Here is a 21842-nt window from a genome sequence, read left to right as displayed (position 1 = left end):
ACAATAACTTGTCATATGTGATCATTACAATTCTTAAATATAACATGTAATATTCAAAATATAAGTATTGCTTTAAGAATTTTATTGATACTTCCAATGGAAGTGTTCCTGCCTCAGTAGAGTGAAGTTCCTCCAAATTGAAATTAATTTTAAAAAAAGACAATAGCTCAGTGGAGGCCTGGGGTGGGGCGGGAACTGGTTAGAGGGGGACAATGAGGGGAAAAGGAGGGACTTCTGTAATACTCCCAACAATAAAGATAAAAAAATAAAAATAGCCGAAGCCGGTTTGGCTCAGTGGATAGAGCGTCGGCCTGTGGACTCAAGGGTCCCGGGTTCGATTCCGGTCAGGGGCATGTACCTTGGTTGCGGGCATATCCCCAGTAGGGGGTGTGCAAGAGGCAGCTGATCGATGTTTCTCTCTCATCGATGTTTCTAACTCTCTATCCCTCTCTCTTCCTCTCTGTAAAAAATCAATAAAATATATTAAAAAAAATATATATATAAAAAAAAATAAAAATAAAAATAAAAAACAAAAACAAAAAAACCCTCCAACTACCTAAAAACTACAGTGAATCAAAACAGTTGTCAAAAACATTTGGCATTCCCATCAATAAAATATAAAGTTATGTGAAAATCTTGATTATAATAATGATTGCTCTGAAATAAAAGTCAAGAAAAATAAGTCTAATGAAATATGTATTATGTTATGAATTATGAATGTCTTTGTTTTATTACTCATCTGAACATTGCTGGCCCATTAATACATGAGCAATGATAATTAATTTGCTTCTCTTTGTTATTTTGCCAACTTTTATTGGTACAAAGAACATAACTTTACACATTTGAAAATTTTGTCATCATAAAGGTACTTGTAATGTAGAAGGATAGAACATTTTAATTTAACAATTTGTCATTTGACTTTTACCTGTTAAACATTGAACTACATTGTTTGTAGGCCTCCCTTTGTGTACTTGCCCTGGACTCTTTGTTTGGGGTGAGCTTGCCTTCAGCCTAAGGTAATAGTGGCTTTCTCCTATCAACTTCCTATAACTTGCCTGGCTTCTTGGTTCTTTCGTCACCCTTTCATTTTGCACAAATAAGCATATACATGCCTATTTCTAAATGCCCCCTCCTTTTTTTTACATAAAAGGTAGAATTATGGGTTGAATAGTGTTCCCCCAAAAGACATGTTGAAATCCTAACACCTGTGACCTCAAAATGTGACCTCATTTAGAAACAGTGTCATTGTAGATGTAATTAGTTAGGATGTGGTCATGCTGGAGTAGTGTAGGCTTCAAATTCAGTGCAACCATTGTCTTTATATGAAGAGAGAGATTTGGAGACAGAGGAAGGATGATGTGAGAGAAGATGGTTTTGTGATGACAGAGGAGAAATTGTAGTGAAGCATATAAGCCATAGAAGTCAGGGGTGCCAGCAGCTGCTGGAAGCTGGAGGAAGGAAGGATTCTCTACAACATGTTTCAGAGGGAGCATGGTCCTGCCAACACCTTAATTTTGGACTTCTAGCCTCTAGATCTGTGCAACAATACATTTCTGATATTTTAAGACACCTAGCTTAAGGTACCTTGCCATAGCAGACTTAGGAAGTAATACAGGTAGCATACTAAAGATACTCTTTGCCCTTTGGGCATTTCTACAGGCCAGGTACCAAGAAGTACATCTTCTGGGTTATAGCAAACATGTATTTTTCATCTTAATGGCTACTCCAAATTGCTCTCCAGATTGAATCTCCAATTGTATCAGTTTATGTTCCTACCAGTAGTGCATGAGAGCATGTTTCCTTATGCCCTGGCCAAAACTTGACATTAACAGACATGTAATATCTTTTATGCTGATGGGTGACAAGCAGTATTAAAATAAAGATTGCATTCTCTGATTACTAGTGAGGTTGAGTTTTTTTTAAATGTTAATTTCCATTTGAATTTTTTCTGTAAATTTTCTTTTTTAAATAATATTTTATTGATTTTCTTACAGAGAGGAAGGGAGAGGAATAGAGTTAGAAACATTGATGAGAGAGAAACACCGATCAGCTGCCTCCTGCACACTCCCCACTGGGTATATGCCCGTAACCAAGGTACATGCCCTTGACCGGAATCAAACCTGGGACCCTTGAGTCCACAGGCCAACTCTATCCACTGAGCCAAACCGGTTATACATTTTCTTTATATAACCTTTGTCCATTTTTTCTGTTGTGTTATTTGCTTTATTCCTACGAGTTTGAAATATTTCTTTATGCAGGAGATGATCTTATTCATTCAACTGTCATTCAACTGGGAGTTCAACCAGGAGACTGGGAGTTCGACCCCTCGCTATGACATGCACTGACCACCAGGGGGAGGCACAGAACATGGCAGGTGTTGACGACGCGGCAGTAGGCGGCAGTGGAGGTGCTGCTGGCCCCGATGGGCCCCAATGAAAGCGGGACCACAGTGGGATGGTGGAGCAGGTGAGTGGACGGCGCCAGGCCAAGGTGGATGTGAGCAGGGGCCCCCATCTCAGACAGCGACTAGCGGCGGCGGCGGCGGGGGGCCCAGCCCTGATTGATCGCCAGCAGGTGGGATGATGGAGCAGGTGAGTGGGCAGTGCCAAGCCAAGGTGGGGTGCCAGGCAGGGCTGCAGGGCTGTGAGGCTGGGGGCACAAGCTGGGGCCCAATCTCCACAGGCCACCCCGAGGGTCCCCACCCGTGCACGAATTCGTGCACCAGGCCTCTAGTAAGGAATAATGTCTACGTTGTGTGAAGCTAATTAGGAAACCAGGAATACAAATATACTATAAGAGGACTTCTGTTTGGGCAAGTGACATACTATTGATAGATGGCAAAGAGAAAGCACACCTCATCAATTTTTATGTTTATTCCAATTGACAATGTCAATGAGAGTGATTTTCAGATTGAAGGTGGGGTGTAGAGTGGAACAAATATGACAATGAAGACAGTTCACAATGGGTGAAATCATAGGAAAGCATCTATCTACTCTGGGTGAACTATACTCCAGGAAAATGAGAGAATTTTTAATTATACCTCTGAATGTCTGTGGCTGACCTTAGAGAAAACTTGGAGAATGTAAATGTTGCTTTTCTTAAAAAAAGGTATGTGTGTGTGTGTGTGTGTGTGTGTGTTGCAAAAGAAATTGCAAATTTCAAAAATGTGGATTTCACAAACTGAAAATTCATGATCTTAATGTCATTTGCGGGTAAGATCCTAGAATAGCATTCAAAAGGGGTGACTTATAGGCTCCTAGAAGAGAAAGCAAGGATCATTAGAACTCTATATGGGTCATGTAAAAAATGACTGACCACATTTTCTTCATCGATTGACATGACTTAGATAAAAGAGCACTGTTAAATGCAAGCAAGTGCAAGGGGTATTAAGCCTGGAAGGAAGAAGGCTTAGGGAGACAACAGTGACTGATATCAAGTATGAGAAGGACTATTACATGGAAGAGGAATCAGGTATCTGTGGGCTTCTCGAAGGCCAACGGGTAGGATAACTGGATACCATTCAGTATAAGGAAGAGCTTTCTAACCACTTACAGAGCAGGGTGCTTGCCCAGAGAGTGATTTCCCCATCATTATAAGTAGGCAAGCAGAGCCTGGTCAATTACTTCTTGGGAAATGTTCTAGGAGAGATTAATGCATTCTTGTGTGGTTGACTCTTAAGTACCTTCTGATTTTGAGATTCTATAATCCTACAACAGTGTAGGTGCAAATGGGAAGGACTAGGTTGGAAATACAGAGATAGTGTAGCTAGTGAATTGGAAGAAAACAGAAGAAAGGTAAATCACTCAATTAAGAAAAGAAAGTCATGTAGTCATATAGTCTAGAAGAAGAATTCACCATCTTTTTAGCCCTAAAGACCAGGGTCATCCACAAATGGTGTAGGGCTGTCCAAGAAAATTACACTTGAAAGCCGGTCTCAAGTCAACATCTTTCATCCGCTTTTGGGGAGGTCATCAAGGACAAAACTTTAAAAATAGAATTTTAATGATGATCAGAAAAGAGGAGGACAGTGGAGTCCTTTCCCAAGCAGGGCCAAATCACAGGACTACTGGGTGGGGAGTGGTGGGCGAGGCACATGCTTGGAAGCAGGCCGAAGGCCCAGGCCAGGAGAAAGTTAAAAAACAGTAACAAGAAAGGAGGGGAATAATGTAAGAGGAAGGAAAGATAAAGGCAAACTTAGCAGGCATATTTATTGTGAATGAGCAACTGCCTGGGCTTCCAGGGGTCTCTGGGGCACCTCTTTCAGCTGGTTCTCAGGGGAGAAGAGAGTCACAAATCAGGAGATTGGGGCTCTAATGCTGGCTGTGCCCCAATTTCCTGAGTGACCTTGTAGATGTCATTTCACCTTTCTGCCTCCTCCCTACTGTCAAACACAGGCATCGTGTTAGTCTAAAAGTGCTCTGGGTTTTACAGAAAAGAATAGCTCCAGAAATTTATGACATTGCCTGCATGTGTGCTGAGTGTTTGCCCTTGTTTCCATATTTTCACTGTTGGGGGAGGGAGAATTGGTAAGAGAAGGGTGGAAAGAAAGGTGAGAAGCCATTGGGGCCAAAGTCTCTTGGCTCCGCCTCATCAGCCTAGGGAACCCAGGGGACCCGGAGCTGGCAAAGGACACCTGCCGACAGTCCCTGCCCAGCCAGGCATCCGAGATCCGCGGACATCCCCAGTTTCTGCTGTCCTTTCAGCAAATCCCATTGCAGCATCAAGGGAGGAAAAGCGAGGCACGCCCCTCCCCCACTAGATGGCACTGAAACGCCTCGTAGGCGATTTTCAAAACGCAGGAAGGAGAAAAAAGAAAAAAAAAATATGGTGGAGGTGCGCTCATTTTGGCTTGCAGGCCCCATTGTGCAAAAAAGCATGCCGGAAACTCTTTTTTCTGGGGGCAGTTCTTCACGCAGCAGAGTGGGCCCTCGACTTTGGAGTGAGGGTAAAATGAGGGGTGAGCATTAGAGTGAAAAATCTAGGGTTTCAACCTGGGCGGGAGGCTCCCGGCCTTTGCGGCGCTGTCTCACGTGAGCAGGGAAGTGGGATGCAGTGGGACTCGCCTGCGGCCCACCAGCTCAAGGTCTGGGGTCCCGCACTACCTCCCAGAGCCTGGGCAGAGCCTAAATTCAGCGGCCACCCAGATAAGGACAAATCCCACACCCACGTTTCATTGAACCCCACTCCCCTCCTCAAAGCGCGAACCCCCCCGAGCGTTTTCAAAATATGTTAAGCACCCTCTCAATTAAAATTCTCTTCTTGTCTTGAAGGGACCAGTTTTCTTTCTTTCTTTTTTTCCTTCTGAGGAGGGAGGTGGAAGTGGGTGTGTGTCGGGGAGTCTGGTGCTGGCGTGGGGCTGGCGGTGATAACCCGCGGACGCGATCAGCCTCTGGAGCAAATATAGCAAGACAGCGCGGGGGGCTTTCTGGGGAAAACAAAGATCAAACTGGATCCAAGACATCAGCGACGCAAACCGGGGACGCAGCGAACTTCAGTCTCCCAGAATGCCCACTCCGCAATAAGCAGTCTTTTCTTTAAAGAACTGTGGCTGATTTGAGGGAATTTCCCACCACTGGAGAGATAAACGGGAGAGATGGAGGCTACATTCCTAAATTTATAATAATGCATGCAAACATGCTACATACCACATATATGTATATGTGCATAAATATGGATGTGATGGGCACATACCTATCTCGACACCATTGACTTGCCTGGTCAAAGAATAAGGCTTAGACATTTCGTGCCTGGGAAATGGTGCAGTTTATCTTTAAGGAGGCTAGAAAAATAAGAGATGAGGCTCACGTTGCACGGATGACATCACTAGCCTAGGGCTGCACGCTCCGTGTTCTCGTCTGTGGGTTTTAGCCAAGGCTGCAGCGCCCGGCGCCCGAGAGAGAGCGCGCAGCAGTGGCTTCCTCCGGCGCCCGCACCCGGGCCAGGCGGTTTCCCTAGCCCTCCGGGCGCAGCCTCGGCTCCCGCTCCCCAGCACTAGCCTAGCCCGCGAAGCCCCGGAGCCGCGGCGGCGGCTAGAGGAGGCAGGGAGGGGAAGGCGAGCGACCCAGCCTCCCTCCCCCACCCTCGCCCCATCCACCTCGGCGACCACCGCGCGCAGGGAGCCTGATCGTGGGACGCGGAGACCAGGACGCTACTCTCTGCACGCTGCCGAGTGAGCCGGCGTCTCGGCCCTGGGTGGGCTGCGTAGAAAATGGTGCAATCTGAGAGCAGCTGACCGTAGTTGGGCAAAGCCGACACGGTGCGAGAGCGCCGGGCTCAGGTGGCAGGGAAGGGGCGGGTTGTTTTGAAGGGCTGGGCCTCTGTGTTCGGTGCCTGCAGTATTTTCTTTGCACCTGGGCGGCACGTTCCCGGGCTCCACGGGAGCCAGATGAAGTGAGGCGGCGGCACGAGAGAGAGGCGGGCCTGGAGGAGGCCGGGCGGACACTCCAAGAAGAAGACGGCGCAGAGGCAGGCGGCATGACGCCCGGGGGACTGGCTGCCTGGCGGGCTGCGCGCCGTGATCGTGCGACCTGTCCATGGTGTTGAAGGCGCCGCGCGCCCAGCTCCGCGCATCCCGTGCCGTGCGTCCTGCCGGGTGCGCCTTCCTCGGCTCAGCCTACCCCTTGCTCCAGCCAGCTGCCCCCCAGTCGCCGCAAACCCCGGGCCACGGTTCGTCGGGTAACGCCGTCCGGCCCGAGGGGAGGCTTGAATGGCTAGGCCAAAGGCAGAACCAGGAGCTCGCTACGAAAGGTCGGCCAAGACCGTGCGCCCACGGGGAGCCCACCTCTGAGCGCAGCGTGCTGGCCAGACAGAGCAAGGGACCTGCTGGTGACCGGAGGACGGAGATTTCTAAAAGACCCGACTCAGAAAAAAACATTTCTTGGCAGACCGGAAGGGGGAGAGTCGCTGAGAGGGAGACATAGGCGAGACTCGGGGCAGCCAGCCTGGCATCTAGAGGTTTCCTTCGCGGACCGGCCGCTTCGCGGGGGGTTCAGTGCATCCTGTCATTGAGTAGCGCCTCCTGACAGCCCGCCCTCACCCCAAGAAAGCTGGGTGAGTGGGCCCCGTCGTCGCCTTCATAGAGAAAGCCCAGCAACCCCACTGCAGTCGAGGGCACTTGGTGTTTAGTTTCCGGCCGGAGGGCTGCGGCGCCCGGAGCTGTGTGCGGATTCGGCCGGTTCCGAGCAATCGCTGCCTGCGGGGCAGAGAGGGACGGGGGAGGCGGCCTCGCCTTGCTCACTGCCGCCCGAGGCTGTACCTGCCCCGGAGGATGCCCAGGAGCCCGCCAGAGCCCCTCCGGATCAGAACTTTGTAGGCTGCCCGCCCCCACCCCAGTACTCCCGGAGCCGCGCGCAGGCAGGCGGGGGGCGACGGGTAGCCGCCGCGAGTCCCCTCCTGCCCCCCTCCCCCCTTTGGCTCGGCCGCCCGCCGCTTTGTTCCGGGCGCGCGGAGGGAAGGCGAAGCTGCGGCGGATCATGCCCATGGTGTAGCCGCGAAGCGGAGGCATGGCTGCCGGAAGGTTACTGCTCTACACGGGCCTCTCGCTAGCGCTCTGCGCCCTCGGCATGCTGGCCGTGGCCATCTGCTCGGACCACTGGTACGAGACGGACGCCAGGAAGCACAGGGAGAGGTGCAAGGCCTTCAACACCCGCCGGATCGATCCTGGCTTCATTTACAACAACAACAACAACTTGCCGCTCCGGGCGAGCCGCTCGCGCCTGGACCGCTGGGAGGGCAAACTCCTCCGGGCCCGGAACCGCAGGCAGCTCTTCGCCATGAGCCCCATTGACGAATGCAGCCGGCAGTACAACTCCACCAACATGGGCCTCTGGAGAAAGTGCCACCGGCTGGGCTTCGACCCGGAGATCGCCGCTCTCATTCGTAAAGGTAAGCACCAGCAGCGAGGCGTGGCGCTGCGGAGAGCCTGGCCCCAGCTAGGCCCGGCAGCCCTCTCCCTCCTGAGCCTGGCGGAGGTCTAGCAAGCCTCCTGGGTCCCGGACGTCAGGTTATCAGGCTCTCCCAAACCGCGGAGTGGCCACAACTTGCCTCCCAATAGCCGGTGTCAGAGGCTTACCTCTCTCTCCCTACTCGCCTCTTGTCTTGCATTTGTCTGATGAGATTCTCATGGTCCAGGGTAGGATAATGCTGGATCAGTCTCTTAAAAGGAAGGGAATCTATAATGTGCTGTTAACAGAGGAAGCCCTTTAAGAGTGAGCTGTTGGGGTAGTCAGACTCATAGTTTTAATCTTTTTAGATGTTGAACTGATTCATCAAGGGAAAGTGGGGGAAACATCTCAAACAGAAGGCCTTACGGATGCCAGGAACGTTTGCTAAGTGCTGTACTCTACCAGGCATGTTGCAGGCATTGGCCATATAAATATCAACAAATTCCAGCTCCTACCCTATGGCAGCTCAAAGCCTGTTGACCAGTGGCATCATACCACGATTCTTGATTTCTCCTTTTGAGAAAGTGGTTGACAAATGACTTGTGTGCATGCAATATTTAGCGGGGTCTAACAAGCACAAAAAAGTAGCTTTTCAGGTAACAACAAAGTGGGCACTGCAGAGAAAAAAAGAATACCATATCAAAGTGTACCAAAACAGGAAAAAAACCTGTATTTACAAACCATAAAAATTTGATACTTTAGTATGATCACATACATTTTAAAGTCTGCTTTAAAATGAAATTTGTAAATTTTGCATGACATATACTTTGGGGACCATCCTGTTCCATTAACCCACTAAAATATACTTTAAATATATTTTTATTGATTTCAGAGAGGAATGGAGAGGGAGAGAGAGATAGAAACATCAATGATGAGAGAGAATCATTGATCAGCTGCCTCCGGCCTGCCCCACACTGGAGATTGAGCCTGCAACCAAGGCATGTGCCCTTGACCAGAATCAAACCTGAGACCCTTCCGTCCACAGGCCGACACTCTATCCACTGAGCCAAACTGGCTAGGGCTGGATATATATTAATATTGCTCTTCTATGGTAGCTATGTCTTGGAAGATGTGGTGTGATTTCAAGAGTCTTCTTTTACTCCCTGCTATGTTTCATTCTTTTCAACTATTAAATGGTGGTGGTAAGCTGAAAACGATGTTATTTATCAGCAGCCTTTGAGGCCAAGATATAAAACAGTTCTTAATGACTCTTAATATTATAATGGAGGTTTGATGCTGTTTTAAAATAAAATTTGTGAGAACAGATATTCTTTAATTTATAAAAATGTTGAAATGGATAAAAACTGTCAATAAAAATGTCAGTTGTTTAAGAATGGCAAGCAGTAAGTCTGGTCTAGGTGGCCATTCAGACTTAGGTGAGGTAAGACCAGACAGAACCCATCTTAATGCTTGTGTTGTAGGTTCTGTAGAATGACTAGGGATTTTAGCTAATTTGGCTTCGAGTGTGTTAATATTATAAACATCACATCTGTTTCATGTTAGGCACTTTTTAGATCAGGGTGACCCATCTGGAGCTCTACTACTCTGTAAAGACATATGGATATTAGAGAATTCCAGAAGAGAGCAACTCGGGTTTGGATTTTGGGAAAAGAAGAGCAAGCAGAATAGTTTTTGATCATGGGTGACTTTATAGTAGTTTTCAGATTCTCAGATTCATAAAGTGTTGCTTTATCCCTCATTTTCTGCTTTCATTAAAATTGGAATGGTAGGAAGTTAGCCGAAATGTGAGGAAGAATTCATGTTAATAATGACTGATAAACACTGGTAGGATTTACTGAAGGACATTCTTGAATTTCCTGCCTCGAACGTCTCCTGAAACAAGACAGGTGTCCTTCCATCTGGTATTGGTTAACCCCTCTTAAAAAAAGGAGGGTGGCATTCATGGCTTCTGATGGTTGCAATGAGGGCTTTGATTCCCTGTTGCTCTGCTTAGCAATCCAGCTAGAAAGGTTGACTTGGTCTGTGCACCAGAGGGATTGGTTACCATAGTGACATGTTCTTCCGGTGAGCTGGAAACACAGTGACAGGGGAAGGGATAAGGGAGGAATGTACAACATTTTGACTGTGTATTGACCAATTTTTAATTGCAGCAACAGAAAATGGACATGGCACAGCAGGGGGATTGAATGCACTGATACCTAGAGTTGGCAGGGCATTGTATTTCACTCCAACTAATGGACATCCTGTTCCCCATCACCCAAAATATAGCAATCATTGTCAGTTGCAAGCACCTGCTCACCATGGCCGTTCTGTCCATTTGACATTCTTGTTGGGTATTATTGAGATAGATGGCATGCCAGCATTACAAATCTTCAGAGGCTTAAGGTCACTATCTTAATTTTTAACCTCAAAACAGAATCTTTGAAAGCCAGATCTTCTATAAGCAGCAATAGAAACATTTTGGAAAATATGTACATCTTTTATTAGTAGAATTCACAAGTCATTCCAATAATATACCGAATATAATTTCTAGATTTAATCAGTATTCTTCCCAAATGGGCAGATTTTAGAAGGAATTTTAGAAAAAGAAATGAATATATCCCTATATTTAGATATAGGGCATCTTAGGGAAAGATTTTTATCTCACAGTGTTCATTATCAGCCTCAAAAGATATCTTAGGCCTTTGTCTTTCTTTGAAACATCATGGGAAAATTAGAGATTTATCTAAATGGTCATACAGCCCCTGAGAACTCAATCATTTGTTAAATCAATGTTCATTACATTAGAAAGTGCTGTTTGTGCATTTAAAAACAAAACAAAATCACATAATTAATAAGAAATCAAAAGTTGCTCTAGCCAGTTTTACTCAGTGGATAGAGCATTGGCTCCTGGATTGAAGGGTCTCAGGTTCAATTCTGGTCAAGGGCACATACCTCAGTTGCAGCCTCGATCCCTGGTCCTGGTCAGAGCCTGTGCAGGAGGCAATTAATCTGTGTGTCTCTCTCATATAGATGTTTCCCTCTCTCTGTCTCTCCTCCTCCCTTCTAGTCTCTCTAAAAATCAATGGAAAGATATCCTCAGGTGAGGATCAACAACAACAACAGAAGACAAACAAAAAAGAAAACAAAAGTCAGATCAATATTTGATTTGAAGATAAAGTTCTTTGGACTCATGTTCTTTCTGAAATGCATGTCTTCAGTGCCTAGCCGCAGTGACTGTACCCACAAATACACATTTCTGGTCACTGTGTGTTTGTTTGTGTTATTGAACTGTAAGTTCCTGGAGGGCAGGAAAGATAATCATTTGTAAAATACAGCCACCAGATGGGTGCTACTTGGGAAATATCTCCTACAAATTAGGTTCACAGAAAGGTATCTATCAAGTGCTTTTTCTAATTGTAGGAACACAGGAAAAAACAAAGAACCAGCGTGGCTCTCAGGGCAGGTTAATATTGTAACATGCTATAGGATTTAACAAGAAAGATTTTTTTTTTTTTGGAGCAAAAGCTTTGTTAAGGAATAAGGGAAACACAATACTTTTTTTTGGGGGGGGGGTAACAACATATATCATCAAACAGATACAAATCACTCACAATCATTATTGTTCACATTAGATTATATTTTAATCATTTCCTTCTTGGAGGTAGGATCGGGTAGAGAGTGTAGCAAGGATAGTGTACCCTTGAATTCCCCTACGACGGTGCCCATAATCAGGTCCTCCGTCTTCTTGCTGTTCAACCTTGTCCATGTCTCCCTAGTAAGTCACTGCAAGCACAGGGGGCAGATCAATGACAGGATCAGTTTCTGAAATCCAAGAGACTTCCAGACCGTTAGGAGGAGCAGCTACAGGTAGGATTTTGTTCCAGGAAACATTTAAACTCTTTGGTTTGTACTGAAACGCTATACTTGAAATAAGTAGACCTTCAATTGAGATTCTAAGAACTTTTAAAAATTATTTGATAACAGGCCTTATAATAGAAGTTGACCTACAAAGTTTCCATAATCACAGAGTGGTTGTCAATAGCTTGAGACTTGTTTTAATAAAATATTATACATATCCACAAATTAATAATGTACCCAGCAAATATTTGCTGTGCACCTATTGTGTGATGGGCACACATCACTAGGATGAAGGAATGAATGAGACTCAGTCTTCAAAATTCCCATGGTCTGTTAGCACCACAGAGAATAAATTACAACTATGGGACAGTGAGAGCAACAGATACACTCAGAAAAATAAAGAGGAGGCAGTGATTGTGTCAGCAGTGGGAGGAGGTAAGGCGGGAGGTGGGTGAAGCAGAGTTGCCTCGGAGAAATGAAATCTGATCAAGATTTTCATGGAGTTTGGAGGTGGCTGGAGAGGAAGGGCATTTCAGGCAAAGAGGCCAGAGTATGCGCAGCCATGGAGTGCGAAACAGTAGTTGCTTGGCCTTGTGAGTGTGATTTCTGAGGTGAAGGAGAGGAGCAGACCAGGAGCAGGAGAGCAGGCAAGAGCCAAGTCAAGGAGCTTGTGTACTCAAGTCTCCTGTAGCTATGCTGCCCCATAGGGTAGCCACGAGCCACATGTGGCTATTTAAATGTAAAATAATCAAAAGTAAATAAAATAAAAAATTCACTTCCTTAGTCACATTGGCCACATTATAAATGCTCAATAGCCATGTGTGGTTAGTGGCTATGGTATGGGACAGTGCAGATTAGAGAACTTGCCCATCATCACAGAAAGATCTGTTTTGAGTGCTACATGGGCCTATAGCCTCTAAAAAGACCAAGCACATACTTTGTTTCAGGTGAGGATAACTAAACATGTTAACTTGGGCTTAAATTTAAGTATATCATTCTACACTTGTGAAGAAACATTGCTACTTGAATGTTTTGGGGAAGAAGTTTTTAATTTTATGCTACGTCTATATTTTATTAATTTTCCCATCTTTGACTCACAGAATTCTTACATGCTTCTCTTTTTCTCTGTCCTTTCCCTGTCCCAACTTCATTATAAGTTTGTGGCAAAGTTGACTTGGTGGGAAAGAGGATGAATAATAATAATTGCCAATGTCGATGCCAGGTACTCTTCTAAGAGTTTTACATATATTAGCTAATTTATTCTTCATAATAATACTCTATTACTATTATTTTATCCCTATTTTATAATTGAGGAAACGGAGGCACAGAAAGGCCAATGAACTTGCCAAGTCTCATGAAGGTGCTGGAGTCGAACTCTGGCTCCAGGTTTGGGAACTCACCCACTGTACTCTACTGTCACCATAGTCTGTTGGGGCAGGGATAGGGTGGAAAAGAAGCTGGCATATTGATCCCCTGAGTTGAAAAAGAAACAGGAAGACATTTTGGAATCTCCCTGAGGTGAGACCTGAGAAGGAAGGTATTTTCACGTGGCTCGCATCTCGCTTTGAGACCTGCTGACCAAAGCGCACACACATTATTTTCATATGTTTTTGAGTATTTACTTTGTCCACTGTGGTAGATCTGAGGTTATAGATATGAAGGACATCCTCATTCATTCCACAAATATTTATTGAAGGCTTTGGGGCTGGGCATTATGGAGAAGCTAACCTTCCAGGGGGTAGAGCCCGACAATAAATAAATATGTATGGAATAAAAAATAATGTCTAATGAACTAATCAATGTATTATATAAGGTAAGGCAGTGAGGGCCATGAAGTGTCTTTGCCCTTAGGAAGCACAAAGTGCGTGTAAGCCAAGAATTAAATAGTTCCATTAGTTTTGGTTTTATAACATAGGGAGCCATAACCTGTTCACAGGCAAACACATATAGACACCCACGGTCTTTATATATAGCATGATCCCTGTGCATACCCTTATATGTACTCCCAGATGTACACGTCAGCGCACTCTTAGTCACATCGCTCCTCCCCTGACATATTGAAAATATAACTTATCAGTGAGATTTGACAGGGAAGGAGCCCTGTGATTCTATGGGCAAATGCATGGATGGGAAGAGAGAGAGGGTGGGGTAGAGAGAATTGTTTTGAATACCTGCTGTGTGCTGAGCCCTCTGCTAGGTGTTGGGGGAGAAGAAAGAGGCATAATGTGGTTCCTGTCCTGAGGGAGCTTACACTCTAGCTCATGGTTCTCAAGTTCATTGTCATGAGTGGTTGGAACAGGTTCTTCCTCAGGAGGTCATGTCAGTATCAACTGGATGAGGGATCAGCTAGTTAGGGAACTCAGGGGTGAGCTGTTCTTATTGAGTCAACAAAGTCAAGAGCCTTATTTCTGTTCAAGAAGGCCGGCTTATTTATTCTTTTACTAGGATAAGAATCAATTTAGAGGATCGATTGGTATATCCCACTTTGGATTGTCAGTTAAAAATATTTTCTCCTTTTCTGTATTAGTAGGTGATTCTAAGCCTTCAGATAGAACCCTAAACAAACTCTGGGTTAGTTTGACCCTTCACACACACACACACACACACACACACACACACACACACACACAAACACACATGCACATACACACAGACACACAGAGATATGCCCATATACATCTAGACATTAGACAGTAGTCACAAATGTTCATTCAGATGCAGATACTTTTATAATTACTTACCCCAAGCAATACACAGAGAAGAGGGACTGCACACTTGGTGGATGAGTAGATAGAAAATTTGTTCTAACATCTTGATTGGGCATCTGCTGTTATTGAGACAATGCATGCATCTTTTTAAAGGACTTCCTTACTTCCTATCGTATATAATAAAAGGCTAATATGCAAATAGACCGAATGGCAGAACAACCGAACAACCGGTCTCTATGACGTACACTGACCACCAGGGGGGCGTGTGTGGAACATGGCGGGTGTCGGCCGTGGCGGGATGGTGAACAGGGGCGCCAGACCAAGGCGGGGTGCTTATCACTGTCATCAGGGCGAGCCTCTGGTGGTTACTGAAAATTCTTTGCTCCTGCGCGCTGTGATCCCACCCAGCGCTTGCACCCACTGCTGGCACCGGAACCACCACTCACACCCACTGCTGGCGCCGGGTGCCAGTCCCGATTGCTCGTCGCCCTCAGCAGCTGTGAGTGGTGGCTGCCAGCCTGATTGCTCCTGAGGGCTTCTCCACCTCCCCCTGCTCCTGAGGGGCGATCAGGGCAGCAGCCACTGCTTGCACCTGCTGACAGTGCTGGCCCCCTCCCACCCGCTGCTGGCACCGGCCCCAATCGCTCTGCGCCGTCAGCAGGTGTGAGTGGGGCTGGTACTGTTAGCGCATGGGAGTGGGGCTGCCAGCAGACAGGGGACTGGGGGCTGCAGCGGGAGGGGCTGGGCGCTAGTGTGGAGGATGGGCTGACACCCGCTCCTGTGTCCATTGCAGCCTCGCGGCCCACAGTTCCTTTCAAGGTGTACGAATTCGTGCACTGGGCCCCTAGTGTAAAATAATGGGTTTGGATAATATAAACTTCAAGCCCTTTCACACTCTAATATTTGATGAGAAAGTTAAATTTAAGTGATAGAAAGTAAATAGTAGATAATGGTTGAGAGAAGGTGAAAAGAGAGGGAAGGGAAAGTGGGGGGAAAGAAGAGAGAGACAGAGAGCAAGATGGAGACAGAGAAAGGGAGATATCCCTAAAGGGGGCATCCCAGGTGCTAGTTTATAATCGGAGGAGGTGGAAAACAAAGCAGCTAATTCCATACCCATATAGAATCATGTAATAAAAACTCACCTTTTTTCTTTCTAATGATTTGCCATGCCATGTTGCAGATTGGGGTTAAAAATTTAAAAACTGAATGGAGAAAGGTGGTGATGGCTGCACACCAGTGTGAATGTATTTAATGCCACTGAATTATACACTTAAAAATAGTTAAAAATTCATGTTATGTATATTTTACCACAATTAATTAAATTAAGAATGAAACTTAAAAACTCAGTAGAGAAAGGAACTAGATGACTGGTCATTGTGTAGACTACTTTATAGCCAAGGATCTTCATTCATTCAGCACATTTATTGAGCACTTATTGTGTGCTAAACACTAGCCCAAGTGTGCTTGGGACAGCAGCTAATAAAATAGACAAAATTCTTTTTCTCAGAGGTCTTACACTTAAACAGTTTTGAGCATTATATCTTTTTTTGTTTTGTTTGTTATTCTAAATAAAACTTTTAAAGAACACCCATATATAAAAAAGTAATGAATACATTCCTTAGGTCTTTTAAAAATTATTGTATGATGAAGAACACTTCACTCTATTTATTCTAAAAATGTCTTTTGAGTTCCAACTACATTAGGCACATTTCTTAGGGTGAAGGACCCTGAATGAAATCCATAGTTCCTGTCCCCAAAGAGCAAAAAATGGAGGATGTGTTAAAGGAGAGTAACAAATACCACCCTGAGGTTGGCATGTGGAGAGATTTAGGTGCTGGGGGCCTGAGAGTCCCTGGGTTTTGGAGCACGTAGGAGAGGCTTTGCAGAACCAGGGAGACTCTCCGAGAGGTTATCTGTGGATTGACGAGGTGAAGCCTCGGCCTCATTTTAAATTTATTAATTTATTTTGATGAGGTAATTATTGTCCACCCACCCTTGTCCCCCAGACTCTTAGAGCCTCTCCCAAGAGGCAGCCTTCACTACCAGAATTTTAGAAATCATTTCAGAGACATTCTGTTCAGCAATATTTAAAAATAACACCAAGTATAAATATGTCAGGTAATGAACAGGTGATTCAAGGATGAAAGCTTATTTTTTGTAAATTTATCCACAGGGAGATGATGTTTAAAGGCCTGTCCAAAAGTCACTGGGAATCTTTTACAGGTGATGTTTATTCTGAGGAGAAGCTGCTTTTGGCTTTCAAGGAAGTTTCACAGATTTGCTGCTTTTATGGGAGACTGCAGTGTCTGAATTATTTCAATTGATTTTTTTTTGGCGTCAAAGTATTTTGCCAAGAAAAGGCAATTTACTTGATATTAGGTCATCTTCATAAAGTTATATCATTTCCTGCGTTTTAAAACGCCCTGCTGTTCTGTATGCCGAACCTCACCCTGTCGGACACTTGATCTGCTCTACTGCTCTAGAGCCTCTCTCATTCAGCTTTGCCCTGAATTTCTCTTCATCTTTCTAATAGCAATTCTGTTTAGACAAACATGACTCCTATTCCCCGAGGCCCTGGAGTATTTCGCAGACCTGGACGTAATAGGGTTGTTTTTACCTTCAAGAAGCTCTGTGCTCATGTGCTGCTGTATGTCCGCTAACACAGCACGGGGGTATACCTGTCTCCTGTCTCCTGGGGCTGAGGACACGTGTACCTTGCAGCCTGGAACTTCTCTTCCTGGCTACGTGCACATAAGTACATGAAACGCATCTGAGCATGTCCATGGCACCACTGTTCGTAACGCAAAATGAGTACATAAACAAAGATGATAAATGTAGGTGTCCATTAATACGAAAATCGATATTGCAGTATGGCATAGTCATACAGTGGAAGCTATCGTAGTATATGTACAATAAGTATGATGGCTCTACATGTTTTCAAATGGATAAACATAAAACTTGAGTGAAAAAAGCTGGGTGCAGAGTGAAATGAAGACTATGATGCCATTTATACAAAGCTTAAAAACATCGAATAACATCAGATATTGTTTATGGAAACATATTTGCATTATATTTATGGAAAATATGCCTGGGACCGATAAACATAACATGAAGGATGATGCTTACCTTTCTCAAGACAGGGAAAGAGATGGAATTGGGAAGGTGTTTTAAAATCACCTGTGATATTTTATTTCCTAGAAAAACAAACAGAAAGATCTGAAGCAAGTGGGGCATCCACATGCTTGCACACTCCAGCTATGTGGAAGGTTGCTACAATTTGTATAAGAGTTAACATTTTATTCAGACTGTACCGTTCAGTGTACAGGAGACAGGTTCTTTAAGGAACATTCTTGGAAAACTTTATGTTTGAGGCTATCTGAGACTGACTTTTAAGTAGTAGCAAGAGGCATTTAAAGAGGAAAATCAGGTAACCCCTAACCAACAGTTTTTACTAACAGTAGCTCATGGGAAGGGTTTAGAAAGAATAAAATTAAGTTTTATTATTTTCTGATGTGGTATTAAGTAGAAGAAATTAGGGCTTTAAACTGATTTATTTCTGAGATAGAGACCAATGTACAAATCATCTCGTGTTGGCCTGCGGACTGAAGGATCCCGGGTTTGATGCCGGTCAAGGGCACATACCTGGGTTGCAGGCTCAATTCTCGGTCCTGGTCGGAGCATTTTCCAGAGGCAACCAATTAATATTTCTCTCTCACATCAATGTTTCTCTCTCTCTGTCTCGACCCCTCCCTTCCACTCTCTCTAAAAATCAATGGAAAAATATCCTCGGGTGAGGATTAACAAAAAAGAAAAAAGAAGCTACCAATGAATGAATAAATAAAAGGACTATCAAGTCAATCTCTCTCTTCCTCCCTCTGTCTCTCAATAAACAAACAAACAAACAAACAAATATTCCATATCAGATTAAAAACAAAACAAAATAAAAACAAACAGACAAATAAAAAACCTCCAAGAGTTAGAAAGTTAAACTATAGCTATCCTTCCCATTAACTTGATCAGGGCTTGAGCTTTATTTTTTTTTTTTATTTTTATTTATTTTTTTTATTTATTTATTTATTTTTTTTATTATTATTTTTTTTAATTTCTTTATTGATTAAGGTGTCATATATTTGTCCTCATCCCCCCATTCCCATCCCACCCCCCTCCCATGGATGCCCCAACCCTCTGTTGAACTTAAGCATTGGTTAGGCTCATATGCATGCACACAAGACCTTTGGTTGATCTCTCCCCCCTCCCCCCACCCTCCCCTATCCTCCCTCTGAGGCCCGATAGTCCGATCGATGCCTCCTTGTTTCTGGTTCTGTTCTTGTTCATCAGTCTATGTTGTTCATCATTTCCCCTAGATGAGCGAAATCATGTGTCACTAGAGATATACTTATAAGAATTGAATGTGCGACGAGCAATAATAGTTATGCTGACAGGCAAACGAATCAGTCTGTAGTGAGTTTCTTTCTGGTCCAACAGTTCTTTTGAGACCCAATATCAATGTCCACCAGTTCCTTATGAGTACATGTCGGCACTGACCCCTCAGCTCTGGATGGTGGACAAATGGTGGTAATGCAGGTCCGACTCCCTCTGGTTTGGTCTCGGCCGGATCCAGGGGCACGGCTTCACCCGGATCCAGGGGCCCACGGCCTCACCCGGACCCGGGATCCAGTCTCACTCGGATCTAGGGGCACACAGCCTCGCCCAGACCCAGGATTCAGCTTCATCCGGACCCAGGGGCGCATGGCCTCACCCGGACCCAGGGGCGCGTGGCCTCTCCCAGACCCAGGGTCGCATGGCCTCACCCGGACCCAGGGGCCCACGGCCTCACCCGGACCAGGGACCCAGTCTCACCCGGATCCAGGGGCCCACGGCCTCACCCGGACCAGGGACCCAGTCTCACCCGGATCCAGGGGCCCACGGCCTCACCCGGACCCGGGGCCCAGGCTCACCCGGATCCAGGGGCCCAGGGCCTCGCCTGGACCCGGGACCCAGGCTCACCCGGATCCAGGGGCCCAGGGCCTCGCCCGGACCCAGGGCCAGGCTCACCCGGATCCAGGGGCCCAGGGCCTCGCCCGGACCCGGGACCCAGGCTCACCCGGATCCAGGGGCCCAGGGCCTCCCCCGGACCCGGGACCCAGGCTCACCCGGATCCAGGGGCCCAGGGCCTCGCCCGGACCCGGGACCCAGGCTCACCCGGATCCAGGGGCCCAGGGCCTCCCCCGGACCCGGGACAGGGCTTGAGCTTTAAATAGATAAGGGACAGGGACAGGGAGAGTGTGGGACAAGCCAGAGACGAGCACCAACATCTGGGAAGGCATTTGAACCCCAGGGAAGAGCTCACGTGAACTAAGAAAGAAAAAGCACTAAGAATTAAGAAAAAGAGTTACTAAGAAGAAGTCAGAATTGTACTTTACTTTTTCAGCAGTTTTCATATCACTTTTGAAACAGAGAGTGTTAGTTGGTGGAACTTGAAGTCGTTTTATGATTGATGAATACGGTACAGAGTCTTATTCTTAGAATTGTGAGGGTGACTTCAGCCAAGAGCCCCACTCCTAGGATAGGGATATGTTCTCACTCTATTTATACCAGTGAGAGCTGGAACAGAAAAGTCCCACCAGAATGTCGGCAAGGGCTCCTTTTATACCTGATAGTGCTTTAAAACACCCAGGCTGGGCTTACAGTTACTAGGGATCGTGAAAGCCCCCAGGTTTATCCATTTCAGGGGTGTTCAGGCAGAATAACTTCCATGCTCGTGCTTCCATAACCACAGGGCTGACGAGCTGCTCAGGTGCAGCTCCAGGCAGCCCTGCATCAAAAGGTCCCAGGTGGGTGAGCTGCTTTATTCATCACGCTCTGTGGGGAGGTAGACTCAGGTGGCATGTCTGCACTTCCTTCAGTGAATGACCTTCCACTTTGGGAAAGGCTGGCCTCTGTGTCTCCAGCCTCTCCCTCTCTCTCCCTCCTCCCTGACTATGTCAACACACAGGAAGCAGAAGGCAATCCCGCTTAGCCCAGGTTCTTTCCAAGGGTGGCCTTTCTCCTGGCCTGGCTTTCTTCTCTTCCTCACCTGCATCTTCAGGGCACCCAGTGTCCTCCCCTGTCCCCAGGCTGGGACTGCTCCTTCTCCTTGAAAACTTTGCCTTCTTGCCCTGGCTGGTTTGGCTCAGTGGTTAGAGTGTCAGCCTGTGGACCAAAGGGTTGCGGGTTCAATCATGTGTTCAATTCTCTGTCAAGAGCATGTACCTCAGTTGGGGGTTTGATCCCCAGGCCTGGTCAGGTCGGGGTCCGTGCAGGAGGCAACCAGTCGATGTGTCTCTTTCACATTGATGTCTCTCACTCTTTCCTTCCCTTCTCCCTCCCTCTCCCCTCCCTTCCACTCTGACAATGAAAAAAATATCCTCCAATGAGGATTTAAAAGAAAAGAAAGAAAAAAAGAAAAGAAAACTTTGCCTTCCCTAGCTTTGGAGACACCATTCTCTCCTGGGTAGGCTTCAGTTTCTGTCCTTACTCCTTTCCTTCGCTGGCTCTTCTTTCTCAACCCGTGGTGTTCTCCAGGAATCCACCTCTCTTCCTCACCCTTCACACACTCACTGATCAATCTCATTCACATCTAGGACCATTTTCACCCCTTGACGCCCATGCCTTGTTGCACTGAAACTCTCTCGCTCAGACTTTCCACCCAAACATCTCACCTACTGGATATCTCCACTTGGATGTTCCATGGGTCCAAAAGAACATATTTTCTGCCTCCCCTCCTCTCTCCTCCAGTCATTTCTCCTTCATGTTCCTCTGTCTTAGGGAATGACATTACTACCTCTCTACTTGCCCAAACCAGACACTTGAGCATCATCCTTAGGGCCCTCTTCCTTCCTGCCCTACTCACCCAGGCGGGAACAGGTCACCTTTACTCCTCATACTGTTAGGTTCATCTCCCCATCCTACTTGAATGCTGCTGCCAGGCCCTCACTATCATGCTCTTGTGGCACTCTCCGGTTTCCCCATTCCCTAATCTCATCTCTTGTCAGTGCTTTCTGTTCAGAGTGATTATTTCTAAATGTAAATCTAAGCATGTTATCGCTTTACTCAAAATTTGCCAGTGGCTCCAACAGTCAGGATAAGGTCCATCCTCCTCACTTTGGCACGTAAGTCCTCACAGCTCCTGCAACATGCCCTCCCATTTGTCCATCTCACCCTTTAGCATACTTTTCTTTACCAGCATATCCTCCTCCAGCCCCGGTGAAGGTCTTCTGGGTCCCCGAACAGGTTACGCTGTTTTATGCCTTGGGAGTCTTTATTTATGAAGCTTCTTCCTTTGCCTGGAAGTCCCTGTTTTTGCTTGTCCCTCCCCGCACCCCCAGTCTGCTTGGCTAACACCTGTTTA

The 21842-nt window shown here is 46.1% G+C and overlaps 1 protein-coding gene across 3 annotated transcripts in view; it reads left to right on the top strand.

Annotated features, from left to right (window-relative positions):
* The window catches only part of TMEM178B (transmembrane protein 178B), a gene marked incomplete at its 3' end in the record, with an annotated part of 362039 nt that overhangs the window by 17258 nt on the left and 322939 nt on the right, over positions 1-21842 (top strand). The window contains exons 1-2 of one of the 3 annotated variants that reach the window (XM_079786546.1): positions 7457-7884; positions 11667-11753. In XM_079786546.1, the coding sequence (XP_079642672.1) occupies positions 7503-7884; positions 11667-11753 (469 nt within the window). In that variant the 5' untranslated portion in view covers positions 7457-7502. Of the gene's footprint in view, positions 1-2258; positions 2467-7456; positions 7885-11666; positions 11754-21842 lie in introns of those variants that run through there. The other 2 variants (XM_079786548.1, XM_079786547.1) reach the window with 2 other exon arrangements.

Source organism: Cnephaeus nilssonii (assembly GCF_951640355.1).
Source record: "Cnephaeus nilssonii genome assembly, chromosome: 12".
Taxonomy (NCBI): domain Eukaryota; kingdom Metazoa; phylum Chordata; class Mammalia; order Chiroptera; family Vespertilionidae; genus Cnephaeus; species Cnephaeus nilssonii.
This window is presented reverse-complemented; position numbering and strand designations above follow the sequence as displayed.